The 19810-nt window shown below is 41.4% G+C and overlaps 2 protein-coding genes across 4 annotated transcripts in view; both read left to right on the top strand.

The window, feature by feature from the left end:
- Nucleotides 1-19810, top strand: part of LOC121455064 (torsin-1A-interacting protein 2-like) — a 28709-nt gene continuing 8899 nt past the window's right edge. For 2 of the 3 annotated variants that reach the window (XM_041662590.1, XM_041662588.1), the window contains exons 1-2: nucleotides 10404-10521; nucleotides 18880-19056. In XM_041662590.1, the coding sequence (XP_041518524.1) occupies nucleotides 19023-19056 (34 nt within the window). In that variant the 5' untranslated portion in view covers nucleotides 10404-10521; nucleotides 18880-19022. Of the gene's footprint in view, nucleotides 98-10403; nucleotides 10522-18879; nucleotides 19057-19810 lie in introns of those variants that run through there. The other variant, XM_041662589.1, reaches the window with a different exon arrangement.
- Nucleotides 10515-12388, top strand: Tor1aip2 (torsin 1A interacting protein 2). Its single transcript, XM_041662597.1, has one exon. It carries the CDS (start codon nucleotides 10755-10757, stop codon nucleotides 11148-11150), a length of 396 nt encoding a protein of 131 aa, XP_041518531.1. The 5' UTR covers nucleotides 10515-10754; the 3' UTR covers nucleotides 11151-12388.

Here is a 19810-nt window from a genome sequence, read left to right as displayed (position 1 = left end):
GCGGCTGGGGGTTGCAGACCAGCGCTGTGGAGCTGGAGGAACAGTCTTGTCGCCGCTGATCCTGACTGTCCCGTGATTTAAAACTTGACTGGAATTTGTAAGTAAGCAAAACGAAATCACAACTTTAACATGTTTTAGAGTCTGAACTGCTATTTTCTCCTCTCAAAAGGTCTTTGAGAAAGGATCCCTCCCCACCCCCACCTCCCTACGGCGCAAACAGAAATCGAGGTAGGTTGGGATGGGTATATAATTTCCGGGAGTGTGCAGAAAGTGTGCCTGGAATCTTTCAAGCATAAAACGAAACAAAGTGAGAGTAGATTTTTGGTAGGAACTTCAGATGAGAAGTAGAATTACTTTTAAGTTTTGAAATGTAAAGGCGAATTCTTACTGTAAGTGTCCGTTTCTCCTTTCTGCATACCAGGGTCCTAGTAGTCATTCTAGTCCTTAAAAGATAGAACATTTGCGTTTTCCACTTACTAATAGTGCTGAAAGGGACAAACTTTGAAGTTTTTTTGTTTTGTTTTTAGTGACAGGGTTTCTCTGTGTAGCCTGGCCTCGAACTCACGGAGAGAGGGATCCGCCTGCCTGTGCCTCGCTAGTGCTGGGATTAAAAGGGTGCTCCACCACGGCCCGGCCAACGTTGAAATTTTAATAAGACCTATAATTATTTTGCTTGCTTTTTTATGTACTCAGCTGTGTTTCATACCCATTTTAAAAAATTCATCCTTAGCGGAGCGGTGGTGGCGCACGCCTTTAATCCCAGCTCTCGGGAGACAGGCAGGCAGATCTCTGTGAGTTGTAGGCCAGCCTGGTCTACAAGAGCTAGTTCCAGGACAGTCTCCAAAGCTACAGAGAAACCCTGTCTCGAAAAACAAAACAAAACAAATTCATTCTCTTTCTTTAAACAAAATCTGTAGTACTCTCTGTATTGTCAGATTTTATGCTTATTTTTATCGATCCAGAGATGAGTTAACTTTTCTAATTAAATACACCGATTTTTTTTTGTGTTCCTGTCTTTTTTTCTCCCCAAGACAGGGTTTCTGTTTGGAGTCCTGACCGCCCTCTTGCCTCTGGAATGCTGGGATTAAAAGCGTGCCTAACCACACCCAAAGTGCCTGTCCTTATGTTTTAAAAATAGTTTATTTAAATATATGAAAGGTTTTGTTTTTAATGGCTACCACAGGGTCCCAGAACTACTAGTTTTAAATTTTCTGGGAAGCCTTCTGGATTGGGATAGTTTAAACCAAGCATTGTGACATTTATTATTTTGAGGCGCTTTCTTAAGTAATGTTGTTAATTGATCTAGTGCAAATAACCAATTTTGCTGCAGTTGTCATGTGACCTTGGCTAACTCATGTAAGCTTTTTCTTTTTTTAATCAGTTTCCCTCCTAATATAGAGATTACCACACTGAGAGCTTCCGTAATAAACAAATACCCAGAATTTAGATGGTTACTTGAGAAATAGAGTAGGATTTTTTGTTTGTTTTTGGGGGGGGTTTCATTTATTTTCTTGAGGCAGGATCTCTGTATTATATAGTCCTGGTTTACCTGAACCCCTCTATTATTAGACCATTTAGCCTTGAATCAGAATCCACCAGACTCTGCCTCCCAGGTGCTGGGATTAGAGTTGTAGCGTGCTTGACTGTGTCTCGATTGTGCTTGGTCGTCCATTTTGTGCAGTGAGACAAGCACTGTCAATAGCATGTCCTGAACAGTGGTTATATACACGGACTTTGGAGTCATGGCTGATCAGACCTGTTCTGTCCAGATTCCATTGCTGGCCCGAGGATCTTAGGACTTTGGCAGATAATGTTGTACTTCTAAGCCCGTTTCCTTATTAGTAAAGTGGGGAGTTGTAGGGTTGTTTAGAATATCAAATGAAATTTAAGTACAAAAGAAAAAACAGCTATTACTAATATTACTAATTGGGTTTCTCTGCTGTATACTAGTATTACAGGAGTTATAGTACATGATTTTGGCAATCCAAATAGAAATAAAGTTCACTTGTAATTTAATTATTTCTACAGATCAAATTGTATTGCTTTTCTAAATTATTTTTTAAATTTATTTTGCATCCCAACCACAGTTTCCTCTCCCTTCTCTCCTCCCGTGTCCCCCCATGTATTGCTTTTTAGTTACTTTGCAACTAAACATGACAAAATCAAGTTTAAAATGTTAGTTTTGTCATTTGAAGGTGTAGATAGCTCTAATAGAGCCGCCTAGATTTACTTTATTCTGATGCACTGGAGAAAAACAGCAGTACTTTATTTAGTGCAGTTTCCGTGTGAAACCTACAGTTTCTGAGCCCCTTTTGTGCCTTGGTACTGCTCCGTGCTGCTGTCTCATTCGCTGGCGCACTGCCTTAGCCACCTGGGTGGAGGTATCCCGCTTGTGGTTCAGAACGCCAGCAGCCTGAGGAGAGGACTCAAGTCAGCACAGGAGCCGGCATTCAGGCTCAGGCAGCGGAGGGGATTGCTGATCGGCTCTGTGTTTGTGGATGGCGGGTCATGTCTATAGGCAGGAGTTATCCGAGGGTTGATTGACTTACAACTTCTTTGCATAAAAATTGCAGTCTATGCTTTGTAACTAGGTGGTCCTCTGTTTAACATCTTATAGGGAATAGTAATGTCTCTAGTCACCTTTGGTTTTATTAGTGGTGACTGTGAAAACATAGTTCGTACTCAGGCATGTTACAGATTATCTTTTGAAAATGAACGAGAAACAGTATTTTATAATAAAGGGAGGTGACTATTCTTTAAAGATCCTTTAAACTTTACAGGACCTGACTTAGGATCCCAGTATGCAGGTCAAAAGTCAAATGTGGCCAGTGCTTGCCTATACCTCAGCCTAGCTGCAGGTTCAGTGAGACACCCTATTTCAAAGGATCATCTGGCAAACCTATTAAATTTTGGCATGCGTTTCCTTAGGTTTTTAGAGATTCAGGGATAATGTGTCTATGAATTTGTAGTTCCGACTAACTCCCATGAAATGCTAATTAATATAAGATAATAAGTTGAATATAGTAAGGAAATGGCTGGGAGGGAAGTGGTGGTTCATGCCTTTTATCCCAGTATTCCAGAGGCAGAAGCAGGCAGATTGTCTGGGAGTTTGAGGCCAGCCTGGTCTACCCGAGCGAGTTCCAGGGCAGCCAGGACTGTTATATAGGACTGTTAGGCAGAGAAATGGAGTATCAGTGGTGAACTGGGTGCAATGGCACAGCCTGTAATACCAACTGCTCAGGAAGCTGGAGGAGGAAGATTTTAAGTTCAAGGGCAGCCTGAGCAACATGATGACGCCTGTTTTTAAAGAATAGTTATTGTCTTAATTGATGGTCACTTTGTTGATGTCCAATAGAAGTGGACATTCGGATCTGGTTTATGAAAAGCTTGTTGGAGGGACAGGAGCCAACTTTAAGAATCTCCTAATGGCTAACTTAAAACAATGGGAACAGCAAAATGAATGCTGATAGTATGGAATTTAAACCCATAAAGTCTGTATTCCTAAATCCTTACTGATAACATCTTACTGGGATCTCCAGTTCACTCTGACAATTCAGTGAATAAGCATAGCAGGTAAGAAGGAAGTAGGACGTTACCATGAAACAAGAAGCACCGTAGTGATGGTTTCATGTAACATTTGCCTGGGTACTGGCAAGTGAAAGGTAGAGAAGAGTTGGGGTATCTCCTAAGATAATACTAACTGCTAAAGAAAGTGGTAACCTGACAGTGGAGACAGTGTGCAAACCTAGTGCTTAAGGTTTGTATTCGGTAAGACATAGGCATAATATGCATGAGGACATGTTGTTTCTTCAGTTTTGGTTATTCTATGAACTTTTTGTTTTCCAAATCACAATAAACTGTTACACTTATTCAGTTAACAATAAACTGTTAACTTAAACTGACAGACTTCGTCCAACTGACAGTATTCTTGCAGACTGTCAAGGTCACAAAAGACAAGGTAAAATTAAACTTACATATAAGAGACGGAGGAGATAAAAACTAAATGTCATATGGGTTCTGTTTTAAACATGAAGATTTTTTTCCAAGTTCTTGGAGAGATTGCTGATACACCTTTCAGATAATCAGGTCCTTTAACATAAAACTGGTTGCTGGACTTTGGGGGAAACAAGATAGGCCATCCAACAGCAACCTGTATTTATAGAGTTAGCAGCTTAGAGAAGGTGCCAGATAGGATGTAAAATCTTAATTTAGGAAGTTAATCCTATTGTTCACCATGCCTTGTGGGTATTACATGCTAGGAACCGCTTAGCAGTTTAGGGAAGATAGTATGTGATTTTATTAGTAGACTTATCAATGTTGAGTTTGTTGGTTTTAACAATTTCCCCTTACATAAGATATTGAATGAAGCATGTAAGGAAATGGCATCGTTTCTGAAACTTTTCTGTGAGTTGGTAGTACCAGGTATGGTCTATATAGCTAGTTCCAGGCCAGCCAGAGCTACATAGTGAGACCCTGTCTATGATCCCAGGTATGGGATGGGGGAGAAACAGGAAGATTGCTGGCTACCAGCCTACCTTCCAGGTGAATGAGGGAAGACCCTGTCTCAAAGAATTAATACAGGGCAGGTTGTCTAGTGCACACCTTTAACCCCCAGCATTGGGAGGTAGAGGCAGTATACAGGCAGATCTGAGTTTGAGGTCCAGCAAGGTTACATAAAGATACTTAAGGATTTAAAAAGCCCGAAGTGAGTAAATAAGCTAGGCGTGGTGGCACACACCTTTAATCCCAGCACTGGGGTGGCAGAGTTCAAGACCAGCCTGGTCTACTGTGCAAGTTCAAGGACAGCCAGGGCTACACAGAGAAACCCTGTCTCAAAAAACAAAACTGAAATAAAACAAAGCAAAAAACAACAGCAAAACAATTGAGTAAATAATAAACTGTGGATAGAGCATCTGTAATCTTAGTAGTCAGAAGGCTGAGGACGGAGTTCAAGCCTGGTTATATAAGATTCCAGAAAAAAAGTGTATATGGAAGTTGAGGTAAAATTGAGGGTCATGATCTAGACTCAGTATAGATTTCAGGAACTGATGAGGCTGAGCCATAAGAGGCACCAATTGAGGCCAGGCTGGGCTACTAGGGAGGGAGAATCTCATTAAAACAAAAAATTGAGTCAGTTATGCTGCGTAGTGTCAGATTTCTTAGTAAACTTGGGGATCCTTTGTGCATTGCTCTTATGCTATATGACTCTCCTAAACCAGAAGTGTAAGAGTCATCAAAATATTTAGAAGGAAGTGGGAAGTAGAAAAATATTTTTTTGCGCTCAGAAAACTATATCAACAAAAGTATGTATAGTATCCGAACTGCTCCAAGGCATCTAGTTTTTATGTTAAAAACTTCCTAAGGGGGTATTGGAGTGTTTCCCCTGTAGTTTAAACTTCTGGTTTTACACCACCTTTCAGTTACCCAGAACACTTGTTAAACATTTATTGCTGGTTAGTGAAGATAATATTTCCAGTATATTGCAATGATAGGCAGATACTAACAGATGTAGACGCAACTACCTAGTACAAAAAAAGAAACAAGTTTGGCATTAGGTCAAGAAGCTGCACATTAGCTTTAAAAGTTTGGTTGTCAGTGTTTTAAACTGGAACTGCAGATAGAATTTGAGCCATGAGTTTCATCAGGCAGGCCATAGTAGATGCACCTGTGCCAATAGAAGTCTAAAATAGTTCTGTATGCTTGTTCTCCCTACCCCCATAAGTATGCTTGCAATGCGCATGTGCACACGCATGCTTGCTTAGATGTGTGCGTGCACACACCCGTTTACTTGTAGTTCCTGGCGTGAGAGAGAACATTTGCAGCTGTTTTCTGGCCTGGCATATTTTCCAGTTGTCCACTGTTGTGAAGAGAAACATGTGCTCAGTAGTGAAAGTAAGCCTTATATATAAATCCTTACTAGCCCATCTAAATTCAGAGCTAGGTGTGGATTATGAAGCTCTTATTGTTGTATTTTGTCTGTAAATTTAGAGAAAGTTAGCTGGGCGGTGGTGGCCCATGCCTTTAATTAGCAGGGAGTTCTGAGTTCAAGGCCAGCCTGGTCTACAGAGCAAGTTCCAGGACAGCCAGGACTATACAGAAATACCCTGTCTTAAAAAAAAAAAAAAAAAAAAAAAAAACTTGTTGAAACTTTGGTTAAACTTTGGTTATACAAAAGGTAGACATAAAATTATAGTTATTTACTAACCTTAGAATAAGCACTGAACCATCTCTCCAGCCCCCCAAAGATTATTTTTTAATTTTATGCATAATATATACTATCAATGGCAGATTTGGACTGGGATATGATGGCACACACCTTTAATCTCAGTTAATCAGGCTACACAGTGAGACCCTGTCTCAAAAACAAACAAGCAAGCAGACAAGTAAGTCAGGTTTAGTATTAGAAATGTAGCTCAGTTGATAGTGTTCACCTAGCACAAACAGACTATGGCCTCTATCCCAGAAACGGTGGATATGCCTGTAATCCCACTACTCCTGAAGGCCACGATAGGAAGATCAGGTCAGAGTTGTATTGATTTTGAGGCTAGTCTGGCCTACATGAGATCATGTCTAAAAACAAAACAAGCAGATTGTGGGTGGTGCTGGAGAGATAACTGACTGTTCTGGAGGACCCAGGTTTGAGTCCCAATTCCCATGTAGCAGCTCACATGTCTGTAAACAGCTCTTTGGGATTGATACCCTTTTCTGGCCTCTGAGGGCAAACACCTATACACACAAATTTAAAAATATGTATCTTAAAATACAGGTAGTTATGGGGTTTCACACTGACATTTATAATGAGAATGAAACGAGATCAGAATAGTTAAATTATTAAATTCATGTAAAGCTGTTACTGTTGATTGATGTACACATTTCAGTGGATTTAAATAGAATCTTGTTTGGGGTGTATGTGTCAGGGAGGACAGCCCTATTTGTACCCCTGTCTGCTTGGAACTTGCAGTCCCAGAGCTTCTGCCTAAGTGCTTGTGTTCTCAAACAAGAAAAACACATCTGTGTTTGGTACAGTATTTGGGTTATTTGGAAGCTTTTTAAGCTTCAGTTTTGACACACTCTGGGTTTTTTGTTTTGTTTTGTTTTGTTTTCTGCCGTTTGGTTTTTGGTGTTTTCATATGTTTGGTTTTTCTTTTGTTTGAGTTTTTTTTGTAACAGCTCTGACTGTCTGTCCTGTCCTGGAGCTCACTTTGTAGACCAGGCTGGCCTCAAACTCAGTGTGTGCCACCATACCTAGCTGGCCACTGTTTGTGACCAGTCAATTTGTTTGGAAATTAAGCATTGCTAAAAGTCCTGTCACCTGTGGGTGGCTTTTTAAAAAAGCATGTTTGAAAGTCAGTGAGCCTTCAGCTGCAGCACTGATTCCTTTCTGGACTCAGGAAGATTTGCTTTCTAAGATTATTTTCTCTGTATGTATCTTAATTGACATTGGACCTCACATAAGGCAAATTTTTTTGTGTTTTGATTTTTTGACCATATTTCTATGAAGACGTGCTTAGAATTTTGTAAGAAAAACAATATATACTCTCTGTGGGCCTCTTTTTATTTTGGGGGGCAGGGACTCATTGAGACTTTGTGACTGTCCTGACACTTGGGATCCTCCTGCCTCTGTCTTTGATCACAGGGTCAGGTAGGGTCCTCAGTATCCCAGTATTTGACACCTTCTTTGTCTCTGAGCAGGGCCACTGTCTCTTCATTAGTGTAGAAGGCTTGTTTTGCCTGTTTCTTTCTTACTGCTGTTGCTGATATTTTAAGTTATAAAATAATGAATGGAGGTACTATAAGCCATGAGAATTTATGATAGAGAATGTCATTGTTCTCCATCTAGTTACAAGAAGAAAAAAATACTAGTTTTTCATGCTTTTTAAACCATTTAAGTAGAAAGTTTATTTAGAAATGTGTGTATTCATATTTTTTTCTTGTACCTGTTTTTGTAACTCAGCATTTTGAATTTCATCTGTGTTCGTATGTCCCATTCTGTGTTAGGACTGCAGTTTATTCATCCGTCTTATTTGTGGACATTTAGCTTTTAGTTTACTGTTACCCTGGGCTACCATGGAGGTTTCCTTTCTGGCTCTGATAGCATCTGTGAGGGTTTCTCATGAGTGTATTCCTAAAGTGGTTATGAGTTTACACTCCTTTCAGTAGTGTAGGGATTCAAGCTGTCCGTTAGGTCTCGTTTACTTTCCCTAAGACTGGCAAGATGGCGCAGGGGTAGAGGTGCTTGTCATCAAGCCTGATGAGAATCTTCATGGAACTCACATCCTGGTCCTCTGACCTCCACGTGTATGTGGAGGCATGTCCGTGCTTGTACACATACACAACAAATGAAATCACAAAATCCAGCTCTTGTGCTGGTTATGCTTTAGTGACAAAACAGCCGCAGCGAAGTTGATTATCGCCAGGTATTGGTGTTTTCTCATGCCCTTTTAGCGCTACAAAGATTAGCGTGTGAAGGGTGAAGTATTAACAAGGAAGGCTGAGATTCTCGGATTAACATGAATGGCATGGCATTGGTCCTGAGGCTTTTAAGCAAATAGTGGTAGTGAAGTTGTCAATATTGGGGTCAGGTGTTTCCACGAGCATTTCTTGGCCTCTCTTCATTCCTAATCTGTAATTGTAAGTATAAAGAATGAATGAAGAGACTGGTGATGGGCAGTGCTTGGAAATTTGGACCCCCTTTGGATTCTTGCTTAGTACTCTGAAGGACCAGGGTGACTTGTCTGAACAGGTAACAGTGATGTTCTTATTCATGAATACTTGAGGAACGATGTTTGTTTGACATTGAAGTTGGAGGGATGAAGGTTGAGGGAAGGGTAGAGTTACTCTGAGCTCTGGAACCTTCAGGGCTTTTTCTTGATTTGTGAGCATGGAAAGGTGGTTTTGCTTAGATAGAGTACCTAGAGCCCCGTCAGGTTTATTAGTCTCCCCTTTTTTGGCCAGTTTCTTGGATATGAAATAGTTATTTTATTGTGTTTCTGTGTTTTGCTCTAAAAATCTAGAGTTCTCTTATCTTTTAAATGGTGGATTATATAACTTCGCTTTCATTGCTTTTGTTTAACGAGATTCAAGGTTATGGAGGGTTTGTTTATTATCTGTCTGTATTATAACTAGATACCTTGTTAAGAGGGCCGTTGTACACAGGTCAATGCAATCTGTTATTCCTGGTTTCACTCCCAAATATTTCCTTAAAAATATTTCCAGAAACTGAGGACCTGAATTGGCAGACTGGTACCTAGTTACTGCATATATGCTGACTCTTGTCTCCTGTCAGAATGTATCCCTGCTTTTCACTTTGTTTGTTGTAAAATCCTCTAGTCTCTCAGAGAACGGCTTGGACTGGTAGGGCCAGTAGTACCCTTGTTTTGAGACCTGTTATATTGTTTTCAGTGTCCCTAGTCTCACATGATTGAGCCTTGGGATTTATAAAAACTACTGGAGGATGGCAGGACACATATTTTAATTTGATAAACTGGCACTTCCTAGGCAGCCATCTTGATCCATGTGTCCCTTTTCCCTCCCTTGTGCTCCATTCAGGGTCCAGGGTCATGAGTGTAGCTCGGGTTTGTTGCTCATGCAGTGTTTCGTGTAATCTCAAACTGACTGTGTTTTAACCTGTATAAAAAGGTTCCACTTTCTCCACCGATGCCTTTTTCAGCTTTCAAATGAGTTTTTAATTTTTTTTTTATGGTTAGCTGCTTAGGACTATTATCTAATACTTTAAGATTTTTCATGGTTAGCTTGAAGCCTTTGATGGAAAGGCTGTCATAGTGACTGGTACCCACATGTTATAGGAATACCTTATGGTCCCTATTTCATGGAAATGATATATGAATATTTTAGTCTCAAAATGTAAAAGATGTAGCAAAAAACAAAATGTAGTCCGGCAGACAGGCCACATTAATCTTCATATAAATTCTAAATGATTCAGAACCCATCCTGTGCCCAGAAGAGTAACTTCCAAATAGGTAGGATGGGTTTGACCTAAGTTAAGTTATGGGGAAACCCGTGAGGCTGTTGTCATCTACCTTGACTGATGTAAAGAATTTTTGACTGATGCAAGTAATTCTCAAATGCATGCTTCTAACATTGTGAGCAACTGCAAAGCCCATATGAGTCGTCTGAAGTTTTATCATTTGCAGGTATGTGGCGCATTCCCAGACATTCTGCAAGCGCAACGTCGTTAGCTACTTCTCTGTGACTGGGTCCAGATAACGGTCCTTTCAAGACTGACTTCATTGGATCCTCTGAAGCAGACGCCACCAGGCTTTCCTGACCCTGCTACATCACTGTAGAGAGCCATCGGGTGGGAGTGCCAGCATCAACAGGAGATCACTGGCTCCGTCAACGCCTCTGTTTCACCAGGCGTAATCATCTTACCAGCAGAGCAGAGTACCTTCGTGTGATACCATCACCAGCTGATACTGCTGCGGAACAGTTCAGACTAGAGGTCTGGCTTTCCTTAAGACGCTGGAATTTGAAGGAGCTATTCTGTGAACTGTGCTGCTAGTAAGTGACTGATAGTATTCTAGACTGGACTGGTCTCTGAGTACAGAGAAAACTAGACCACAAGATCTTGAAGAACTGCATTGAGGTGCAAGCCAGATTTGACACTCAAGTGTTGTTGAACTGAGAAGTTGCTAAAGGAACTGTAACAGGACTGATTGTCGCTTACTGCCTTTCTCTCTCTGTCCTTGTTGCCTTTTGCTGTTACATTGCTTGTGTTGTCTTTCTAAGCCCAGATGTTCTCCGATAATTCACACTGCCCTGATTGTGGGCAACAGTGGTTCCCTAGTTTAGAACTAGGGCATTGGTTATACCAAACTGAACTTGTTGAAAATGAATGTTACCAAGTGTTCTTAGACCGTATTAACAGAGCTGATTATTGCCCTGAATGTTATCCTGACAATCCTGCTAATAGAAGCCTTGTTCTGCCTTGGTCTTTCCCACTTGAGTGGGCACCTCAAAATCTCACCAGGTGGACCTTTGAGAAAGCTTGCCATCCATTTCTTCTGGGTCCTCCACTGGTTAGAAAAAAGATACATGACTCGAGAGTAGCTGGTTTTAATCCTGCATTACAGTTAATCTTGTCCAGAACAGACAAAACCTTAAACAAAAAACTTGGCCAAAGCAAGTGACTTCTGTAATGGAATCATGAAGACTCTCCAGGCTTTGCGTCCATAGCCTAGGGGAGATGAAGAGTTAGCTGTTTTTCTGTCTCTTTTTCTTTATTTCATAATTTTTTTTAAGGTGCTGGGGATTGAATCTGGGTGCCCTCGTGCACGCTAGGCTAGTACGCTTCCCCTGAGTTTCACCTGAGGCCCCTTTCTGAATCTGACTCAGACTGTCACTACTTTGTCAATTGCTTAACTTGTTGGGTCTACTTCTGTGGTCTATGACCTATGCATTTATTCTCTCTCTCTCTATAGCATAAACTTAGTCAGTATTGCAGACTATTTACCTGGAGTCAAACTAACCTATAGTCCAGACAAATGCTTTAGAACTAGATTGCCCTTCCTAAGTATTAATGAAATAATGTCTGGAGGGGAGGCCCCATGCTGTATGCCTCATTAACTGTTTTTCTAACAGTAACTTTTCTGAAAACACATTCTTGTAGCTGGATTCTAGATTATTCTAGTAAATTTTAATACACTACATTGTTCTAAATTTTTCCTTTTATACATTGGTCAGAAGTGAGAGAGATGTGTGTGTATATATAAAATTTTTTCATATATCTATATATAAAACCATTTTATCCTCAGCGTAAGTGTTACAGTATTGATAACTGGTCCTTCACAGTCTATTTGTCAATACCTACGTAGGTTACAAAAAAGGGTTGAGAATGTTACCAGTTTACACTTAGTTGTCTCTATATAACCAAAGACTCTACTGTCTTGTGGTGACTGAATCTACGTCCTCCCATGGAAATGGAAAAATAACCTGTGCTGTGAAGTGTATAACAATGATAAAACTTGACTCCATACAGTTTAAGAGTAGTCTAGTGGATGCTTTTTCTTAGACATGAGAATGTTCGCTGAGCATTGGCCACATTCTGGGGTTCTCCTGTTCGTGGAAATCATGGAATCAGATTTGGAGTTAAGCAACTTAGAAAAAGCTCCTGGGAACATCTAAGAAGCCACTGAACAATTTTTAAATCCTACTTAAGATTCTAGGTGATCCAGTGCTTCAGTTGCAGCAGAAATGTTATCAAGGACCCGGGTTCTTCTCTTTCCTCCCCTGGGGTCCTTATGGTTGCCTTGTGTTCTCATAGTTGTTTTTAAATGGGTTCAGTATGGTTTGTTGTGCCAGACAGCAAGGGCACATGTCTTTCTTTCTTACAAGTCTTAATTTGGAAATAAAATCTTTCTGAAATGTCTCAGCAGATTTTTCTTTTTTAAAAGAATATCTCATTATCAGGTACTGGTTCACACACTAGTCTGAAAAGAACTTGGCCGAGGATTGGCCTTGTCCTGAAACGGCACACTGCCTCCACTGATCAAACTGATCTTTTAAGGGGAGACGTGGAAAAATGAATAGCTGATGATGTACAACAAATCTTGCTTTCCACATGTTGTGAAACCTGGCTTTGTTTGTCTCTAAAGATTGTATTCTAGTGAGCCACTCTTGTGTCTGCCTGTGTCCATCATGGGGGGACGGTCTCTCCTGGTCAGGCATTAACTTGCGGTGAGGCACTCCCTCATTGTTGATCCTCAAGCTCTTCCCTACCTTTGTAGAGGCTCCTATTCCCTCTTCATTTCTTTAGTTAAGAATACCTATGCCCCAAAGATGTATACTAAGATTCTACGTGTCTGCGATTTAAACATTAGCAAAATAGAAACAAAATTTTTGCTTTAACCAACTTTTGAACTAGTAGTATCAACATGAAGAATTTATACCATTGAATTTTCATATCAAGGAGTAACTGGAAATACTTTCAAATTAAAATTTTCTCAGGCCGGGCGGTGGTGGCGCACGCCTTTAATCCCAGCACTCGGGAGGCAGAGGCAGGCGGATCTCTGTGAGTTCGAGACCAGCCTGGTCTACAAGAGCTAGTTCCAGGACAGGCTCCAAAACCACAGAGAAACCCTGTCTCGAAAATCCAAAAAAAAAAAAAAAAATTTTCTCAGTGTGTAAGCTACTGTGAATAGTCTATGGACCATACATTGAGACCTGCACCAGTACATTCATAGTATGTACTTGGCTTAGAAGGGAGCCTGGCTCTAACTGTCCGCCCTTCTTCTGGAGAGGCAGTTTCTGTCTCTCTTCTCCTCCCCCCTTCCCCTCCTTCATAACCCACTAAATAAACTCTATACCAAAAAAAAAAGGATCCTGGCAAGTTCTCAGTACTGCAAGTATAAGTTAAGCCACCAGCAACTCTGGGTGGTAACATTGGGCCAGAGAAAGGACTCTAGTCACTTTGCCTCCACATGTAACTTAAAATACCCAGTGTATACTAAGCTCCCAGAAATTAATATAATGTAGAAGAGCTAAAACTAGACAGAGAAGGAAATTTTGGAAGTCTTGTAGCTTAGGTTTTTGGAATATTTTTAAAATATTTTTAAAATTTTATAAATTAGGACATTTACAGTAAATATAATTTTACTAAAATACTGATTAATTTGACTAAATTCTAATGATTAAAATCAAAATGATCTGAGATACTCAGTTTGTACATGCTAGTGTTTGTAGTGTGGAAGAGTTGATTATACATAATGATAACATTTTTAAACTGACCATCATAACTTCCCATAATTTTCTGGCAGATTTGGGAATATAAGTATTGGGGTGGACTGGAAGAAAAATACAGTCACCTCTTAAGGGGAGGTGGGTGACTGAGGTTATAGTCTTCAAGTTCCAGGGAAGAGAACCTCAGCCAAACAAATAATCCAATCTAAGTCTGGCATGCAAAGAACATGGCAGTCTGCACGCCATGGCCATCTGAAAAGCGGTGAGCCACCTCTTACGTCTCTGGTCTCCTTCTTTACCCTGAACCTCCAATGGATCTTTGGTGATACAGCTTGAAAGCTGCTTTTTGAGACAGGATCATACCAGTTTGGGGACCAGTCTGGCCTCAAAACACAGAGATCTGCCTGCCTGTGTCTCTAGAGCTGGGATTACAGGCATGCACCACCAAGTCCACCAAAACTGCTTTTTATGAGGGAAAAATAATAGCTTTTCAGCTTCTGGGTTTATATTCTACTTCTGCTAAATGGCCTTGGGCTAGTTTCTTCCCGTGGGAGCGTGATAGGACCTGCGGCATACTGTTACCCGCTTAACCAAGCACATGACAAAAAACATTTAGGACAATGAAGCAGAACTAGAGAAAAGGACAAAATCATAGTAACAAGTAGAACCAGTTAGGACTTGATGCTTGAATTATCAAAACCTTAAATCTCATTGATCTTGGGACATCATGAGCAGGAGTTGTGAGTCACATGGTCTCGGGTTTGAAGTTTGAGAGGCCAGGGGGACAAATGACCCAAGGTGGATATAAAGTCTTTTGTATCTTAACTGGTAGATAGCAGGATGATTTACATCAGTGTTACCAGAGACTTTCTATAGCATTGAAATAGGTATTTTGAAAAATGTTACGGATCTGAGCTAGTCATGGTGGTGCAGGCCTTTAATCCAGGCAAATTTCTATGCGTTTAAGGCCAGCTTGGTCTACATACATAGCTCCAAGCCCGCCAACCACCTTGTGTCAGGGATGGGGAAGTGTTGAACCTGCAGATTTACTCAGACTATATATACTAGAGTCCCGATTCAAAGCTAGATCCACTGGACCAGCATCGGACCTTTGCAGTGTTTAAGCCATTTTTAGGGTCTTACTAAAACACTGTATGTCATAGGCAGGCCACCTCACTTGAGACTCCAGCTTTACCTTTAGTCATGTGTGCTTGAGTGAGGTTCTTGACCCCTATCTTTGTTTGGAAAGTAGTAAGAATGCTAGAAGAGTTTCTACTTTATGCCTCGTTGCAAGGATTTGAGTTACTAATACATGTTTGGCTGCCTGGCACCAAAAAGGCACTTTTTAAATGTTAATGGTCACAGTTAGATATGCTGTGTTCTTGGATGGCAAATCATTTATGTCCAAGATACCTGTTCTTTTTGTTCTGAGAGCCTAAAATGGGATAGTTTACTGAAAGCGGAATGTTTAAACATGCTGGACCCTGCTGCTGTGTGTTTGTCATGATGTCCTTCGTGTCTAAACCCCTGTTCCGGATGGTCCTTTGCTCTATTTACTCTGAACTTTAGTCCCGCCTCCTCCTCTTTGCTTCCCGATACCTGGCCCTTCCCTTTTGTTCTGTCTTCTCCAGATCTCCATCTTTCCTTGTTTTCCCTGGGTCTCGTTGGCCACACCTGAGACTTGCAGGATGAGAAGGATGAGCTAGGTCCTGCTGCCCTGCCCAACCCTGAGTTTTCTCCAAACGCAGCTTTTCCTGTCCTGTCTTTCCAGCTTGTTATAAAATGGGCAGGAGGCGCTCCTGGTTATCATTATAGGCCCTGACAGGTACTTCTTGTACAGAGACAAATACATTTTGTTACCCTTTTTTTCTTTTCAATTTTTTCTTGTGGTATGTGTGGGAGTGTGTGCAGCGTGTGAGTTTGTGTGTTTGCACCCGTGCATGCGGATGTGGGGGCTACCAGTTGTTTTCCTTTGTCAGGCTGACCAGCAGTCTTCCCAGATGCACCAAACCTTGGAGATTCGAACTCAGGTCCGCGTGTCTGTACAGCAGATGTTCTTGCCCAGTACAGCACCTCCCTGACCCATTATTTGTTTGTTGTTGGCTTTTTTGGTTTCTTGTTTGTTTTGGTTTTTCGAGACAGGGCTTCTCTGTATAGCCTGGCTCTCCTGGAACTTGCTCTGTAGACCAGGCTGGACTACAGAGGTCCACTCCTCTGCCTGCTGAATGCTGGGATTAAAGGCGTGTGCCACCACTGCCTGGCCCATTATTCATTTTTTAAAAGTTACTTATTATCTTAAACACAGAGAAGACTGTAGGACATAACAAGTATTTGCACCCTGATATAAAAGACATTGACATTTTGCCACACTGGCCAGAAAAATGTAAGCTACCCTTTAGTCTCCATGAGTGGAAAATAAATCCTAGAACTTTGACCAGTTCTGAGCCCTAGAGAAGACAAAGCAGAAAATGAGTTACTATGGGACACTGAAAACCAACATTTCACAGTTGAACTTGGAAGAGATTCACTAAAAGTAAATGTGTCATTTGAGACACATTCCTATGCTTTGTGGGAAAGATAACCATCAAATACCTTTTTTTTTTTTTTTTTGGTTTTTTTTCGAGACAGGGTTTCTCTGTGGTTTTGGAGCCTGTCCTGGAACTAGCTCTTGTAGACCAGGCTGGTCTTGAACTCATAGAGATCCGCCTGCCTCTGCCTCCCAAGTACTGGGATTAAAGGTGTGCGCCACCACCGCCCGGCCTCAAATACCTTTTTTAAAACAGCTAAGGATCAGTTTTTCTGGTTACAGAAGTCATTAGCAAAACATTTTTCATCACTGTGAGGCATGGCCTCACTTTTGTTTTTTTGACAAGGTCTGTTCCGTAGCTCAGGCTGGTCCGGAACTTGCCATATGGCATAGGTGATCTCAAACTCATGGTCCTCCTAGCCCCGCCTCCCAAGTGCTGGGATTACTGGCTCACCACAGTACCCAGCTTCTGTGCTTTCCTCGTAAGGTTCCAAATGAAGTCTCTTCCTAATATGGGTTAGTCACTGCTCAAAAGATTTGCCTGGTTCTAAAACAGCGGCCTCCAGATGGCTCAGATATCAGACCATGTGACTATGAGTTGAGGTAAAAACATGTTTGTCCCCTGGTTCTGAGGGAATGCTGCTTCAACCCTGTACAGAGGTGAAGGCTTCCAAAGGGTTTGAGAGCAGCTGCCGGGTTGACTGACGTGTGCTGTCGGGCAGAGAAGTATATGTTGAGCGTCTGGGGAGAACGCTGTGGTGGTTCCTTTGCCATTGCGTTGTACTACACTGTAGATAGATGAAACATTTTAGGACATCCTATTTGTCATAACATTAAGAATAAAAGGCACACAGTTAAGTACGCAGGCTTTAATTTTGACGACAAACAACACATGGTCACTCCTGTTTCCCTTGGGCTGTTTTCCAGTCCGTCCGTCTTCCTCCAGCAACCATGAGCTGGTTTTTCTTTCACTGTAGATTTTAATCATTTGCCTAATGTAGAATTTCCTGTAAATGGGATCATTTGACATGTTTTTGCTCTAAGTTTTTAATGTGTTGATAATTAAATCCAGGGCCTTGCACATGCTATACAAGTCTACCACTGAGCTCCACCTACATCCTTAACAAATATTCTTTTTGTTTTTTCATTTATCAATAATATACTAGAAAACTCTCCTGTCTGTTATAGACTGGGCGTGGTAGGAGATGCCTCTTATCCCAGTACTTGGCAGGAGGATTGCTGCAAGGTTAGGACTAGCTTGGGCTATATAGCAAGTTCTAGGCCTGCTAGGCCTCTGTAGAGACACGCTCTCTCAAACAACCACCAAGGAGGGAGATATGCTAAGGGCTAGGGATGTAGCTCAGTGGTAGAAAGACTTGCTCAGCATGTATGAGACCCTGTGCTCACACATGCACACACACACACACACACACACACACACGCTGAAGTGTCTAAGAGCTTGGAGAAAGAAAGCAGAGAAGGCATCTTTAAATTTGAGACACTCCTAAACATTCAGAGCAGCAGAGTGAGGGACCTGTTCCTAGGTGTCCATTCTCTCCAGTTGTAGACCACATGCATTCATTTTCTTAAAGAATGTTTCCCATTTGTGTGTTTGTGCCCCGTTACGTCATGCACTGTGTACGCGGAGGTTGCAGCTGGAGGGTAACCCATGGAAGGAGGTTTTCTCTTACTACATAGACTGCCATTCTATCTTAGGTTGTCTGTTCTGTTTTGAATTTTATTTACAATGTTGGGGATTAAACCTTGGGTCTTGTGACTATCCGTAGATCTTGGTTATCAAGTTTTGGAGGCGAATGTTTTGGCCTGCCCGAACTGTCTCACCCGTCATAAAATTCTAGGTATGCTTTTGAAGCACTATATAGAGTTTTCTTGCACATGAACACTACAATAATGTGGTTGAGTTGGAATGTTATTAGCTGAGAGTACTGTGGAAACATGCCGAGCTTTGCTGTGCATCTCATGGGCTGTCAGAAGTGTGACCCTTACTAGGCTCTAATGGAGGTTAAGTAACTTACCGAACAAATTATATTCAGCAGTAAAACTGGACTTTACGATGAATTGACTTACCTGGCCTAAAACTGGCTCCTGACTCTGTTCCTTTTGAGTAAGGTTTGTACTTGTCTTCTCCGAACACCACAAGGACATGGGATGAACGGTTCTGTGCCTCCATAAGATGGCAGATGTGCGCTTGCTGCGGCTGCGGGCAGTTTGTAGCTTGCAAGCAGCACCTGAGCACTTACCCTAAGTGAGCACTTCTGATCTGAATGACGCCAGAGAACAACACAGGCCAGAGACCGCCAGCATGAGAAATTCAGGGACTGCCTCTGGCTCTACAGCTGTTTGTAGAAGGATTTTGTGCTTTAATTCAAAGTATTCTCTTTAAAATTCTGGTCCCTTGGTCCCTTTCTACACTCTTGGAAATATATGAGAGCATTTTAGAAACTGGTGGCATCTGTAAGAGATTCCTAGTCTGCAGAGTTTTCCTCTCTGCAGTCTGGGGTTGGGATATGATGCTTCCGAAAGCCAGAAAGCAACACAAGACCAAAGAGACTTTATTCAGAGTTGAAATTGCTGTTTTGTGTTCAAATAGATGAAGTCATTTAACTGTTCATTTGTTTTTCATTTTATTTTAGTCACTGTATATATTCCTTGGTTCTTGCTTCCTTGGGAAGCATGAGTCTGTTGGAACTTGGGACAAGAAGAAAACAAGATATCTCTACAACAAAACCCAGACACTAAAAAGAGGTCCCAAACTCTGAAGAGCCAGGACACAAACATGGCCGACAGTGGCTGCAGGGACCCTGTGGAAGGTGAGACTAGTCCTCATAGCACACAGTATGAGCAGTAGGAAACGGGGCTGTGCTGAGAATGTCTCCGATGACCGAGACCTCGAGTTCTGAAGTAGAAAGGTATAATCCAGTGGGTTAGTTTCTTACCTTTTTTATATTTACTGATTTTTACGTAATATCAAATCTAATTATAACATAAGAAAGATTAAATGTAGATTCCAGTAATAGGGGATGATTTTAAAACAAAATGCTATGCATCTTTTAAAAAGATGGTAGACTCATCTTTAGAATTCTATTTATTAAAAAAACCTGTGATTTGTAGGGGTTCTTTCAAAAAATAAAGTCTTCATCCTGCTTCTGTGTGTGTGTGTGGCACAGAATACATAAGTGTGAAATAGCTTTTCCATAAGAAAGAGGTCATGAGCTTTTTTATTGTTATATGTGGATGAGTGCATGTGAGGTCAGAGGACAGTTCAGGAGCTGCTCCCCGACCATACAGGTCTCCAGGATGAAACCTGAGTTGTGTGTGTGTGTGTGTGTGTGTGTGTGTGTGTGTGTGTGTGATTGCAGACCTTGCTAGAGTATAAAACTGTGGGTGAAGCCAGGCGGTGGTGGTGCACGCCTTTAATCCCAGCACTCGGGAGGCAGAGGCAGGCGGATCTCTGGGAGTTCGAGGCCAGCCTAGTCTACAAGAGCTAGTTCCAGGACAGGAACCAAAAGCTACGGAGAAACCCTGTCTCGAAAAAAAAAAAAAAAAAAAACTGTGGGTGAAATA

Source organism: Microtus oregoni, unplaced genomic scaffold (assembly GCF_018167655.1).
Source record: "Microtus oregoni isolate MIOR12 unplaced genomic scaffold, Mior012 000013F_ref0000133, whole genome shotgun sequence".
In the NCBI taxonomy this organism is placed as follows: domain Eukaryota; kingdom Metazoa; phylum Chordata; class Mammalia; order Rodentia; family Cricetidae; genus Microtus; species Microtus oregoni.
The sequence above is the reverse complement of the archived record's forward strand: the minus strand, read 5'-3'. Positions and strand labels throughout refer to the sequence as shown.

What these genes read in the sequence shown, in the direction of transcription:
- Tor1aip2 (XM_041662597.1), top strand. Translation starts at nt 10,755, where the DNA reads ATGTTCTCCGATAATTCACACTGCCCTGATTGTGGGCAACAGTGGTTC.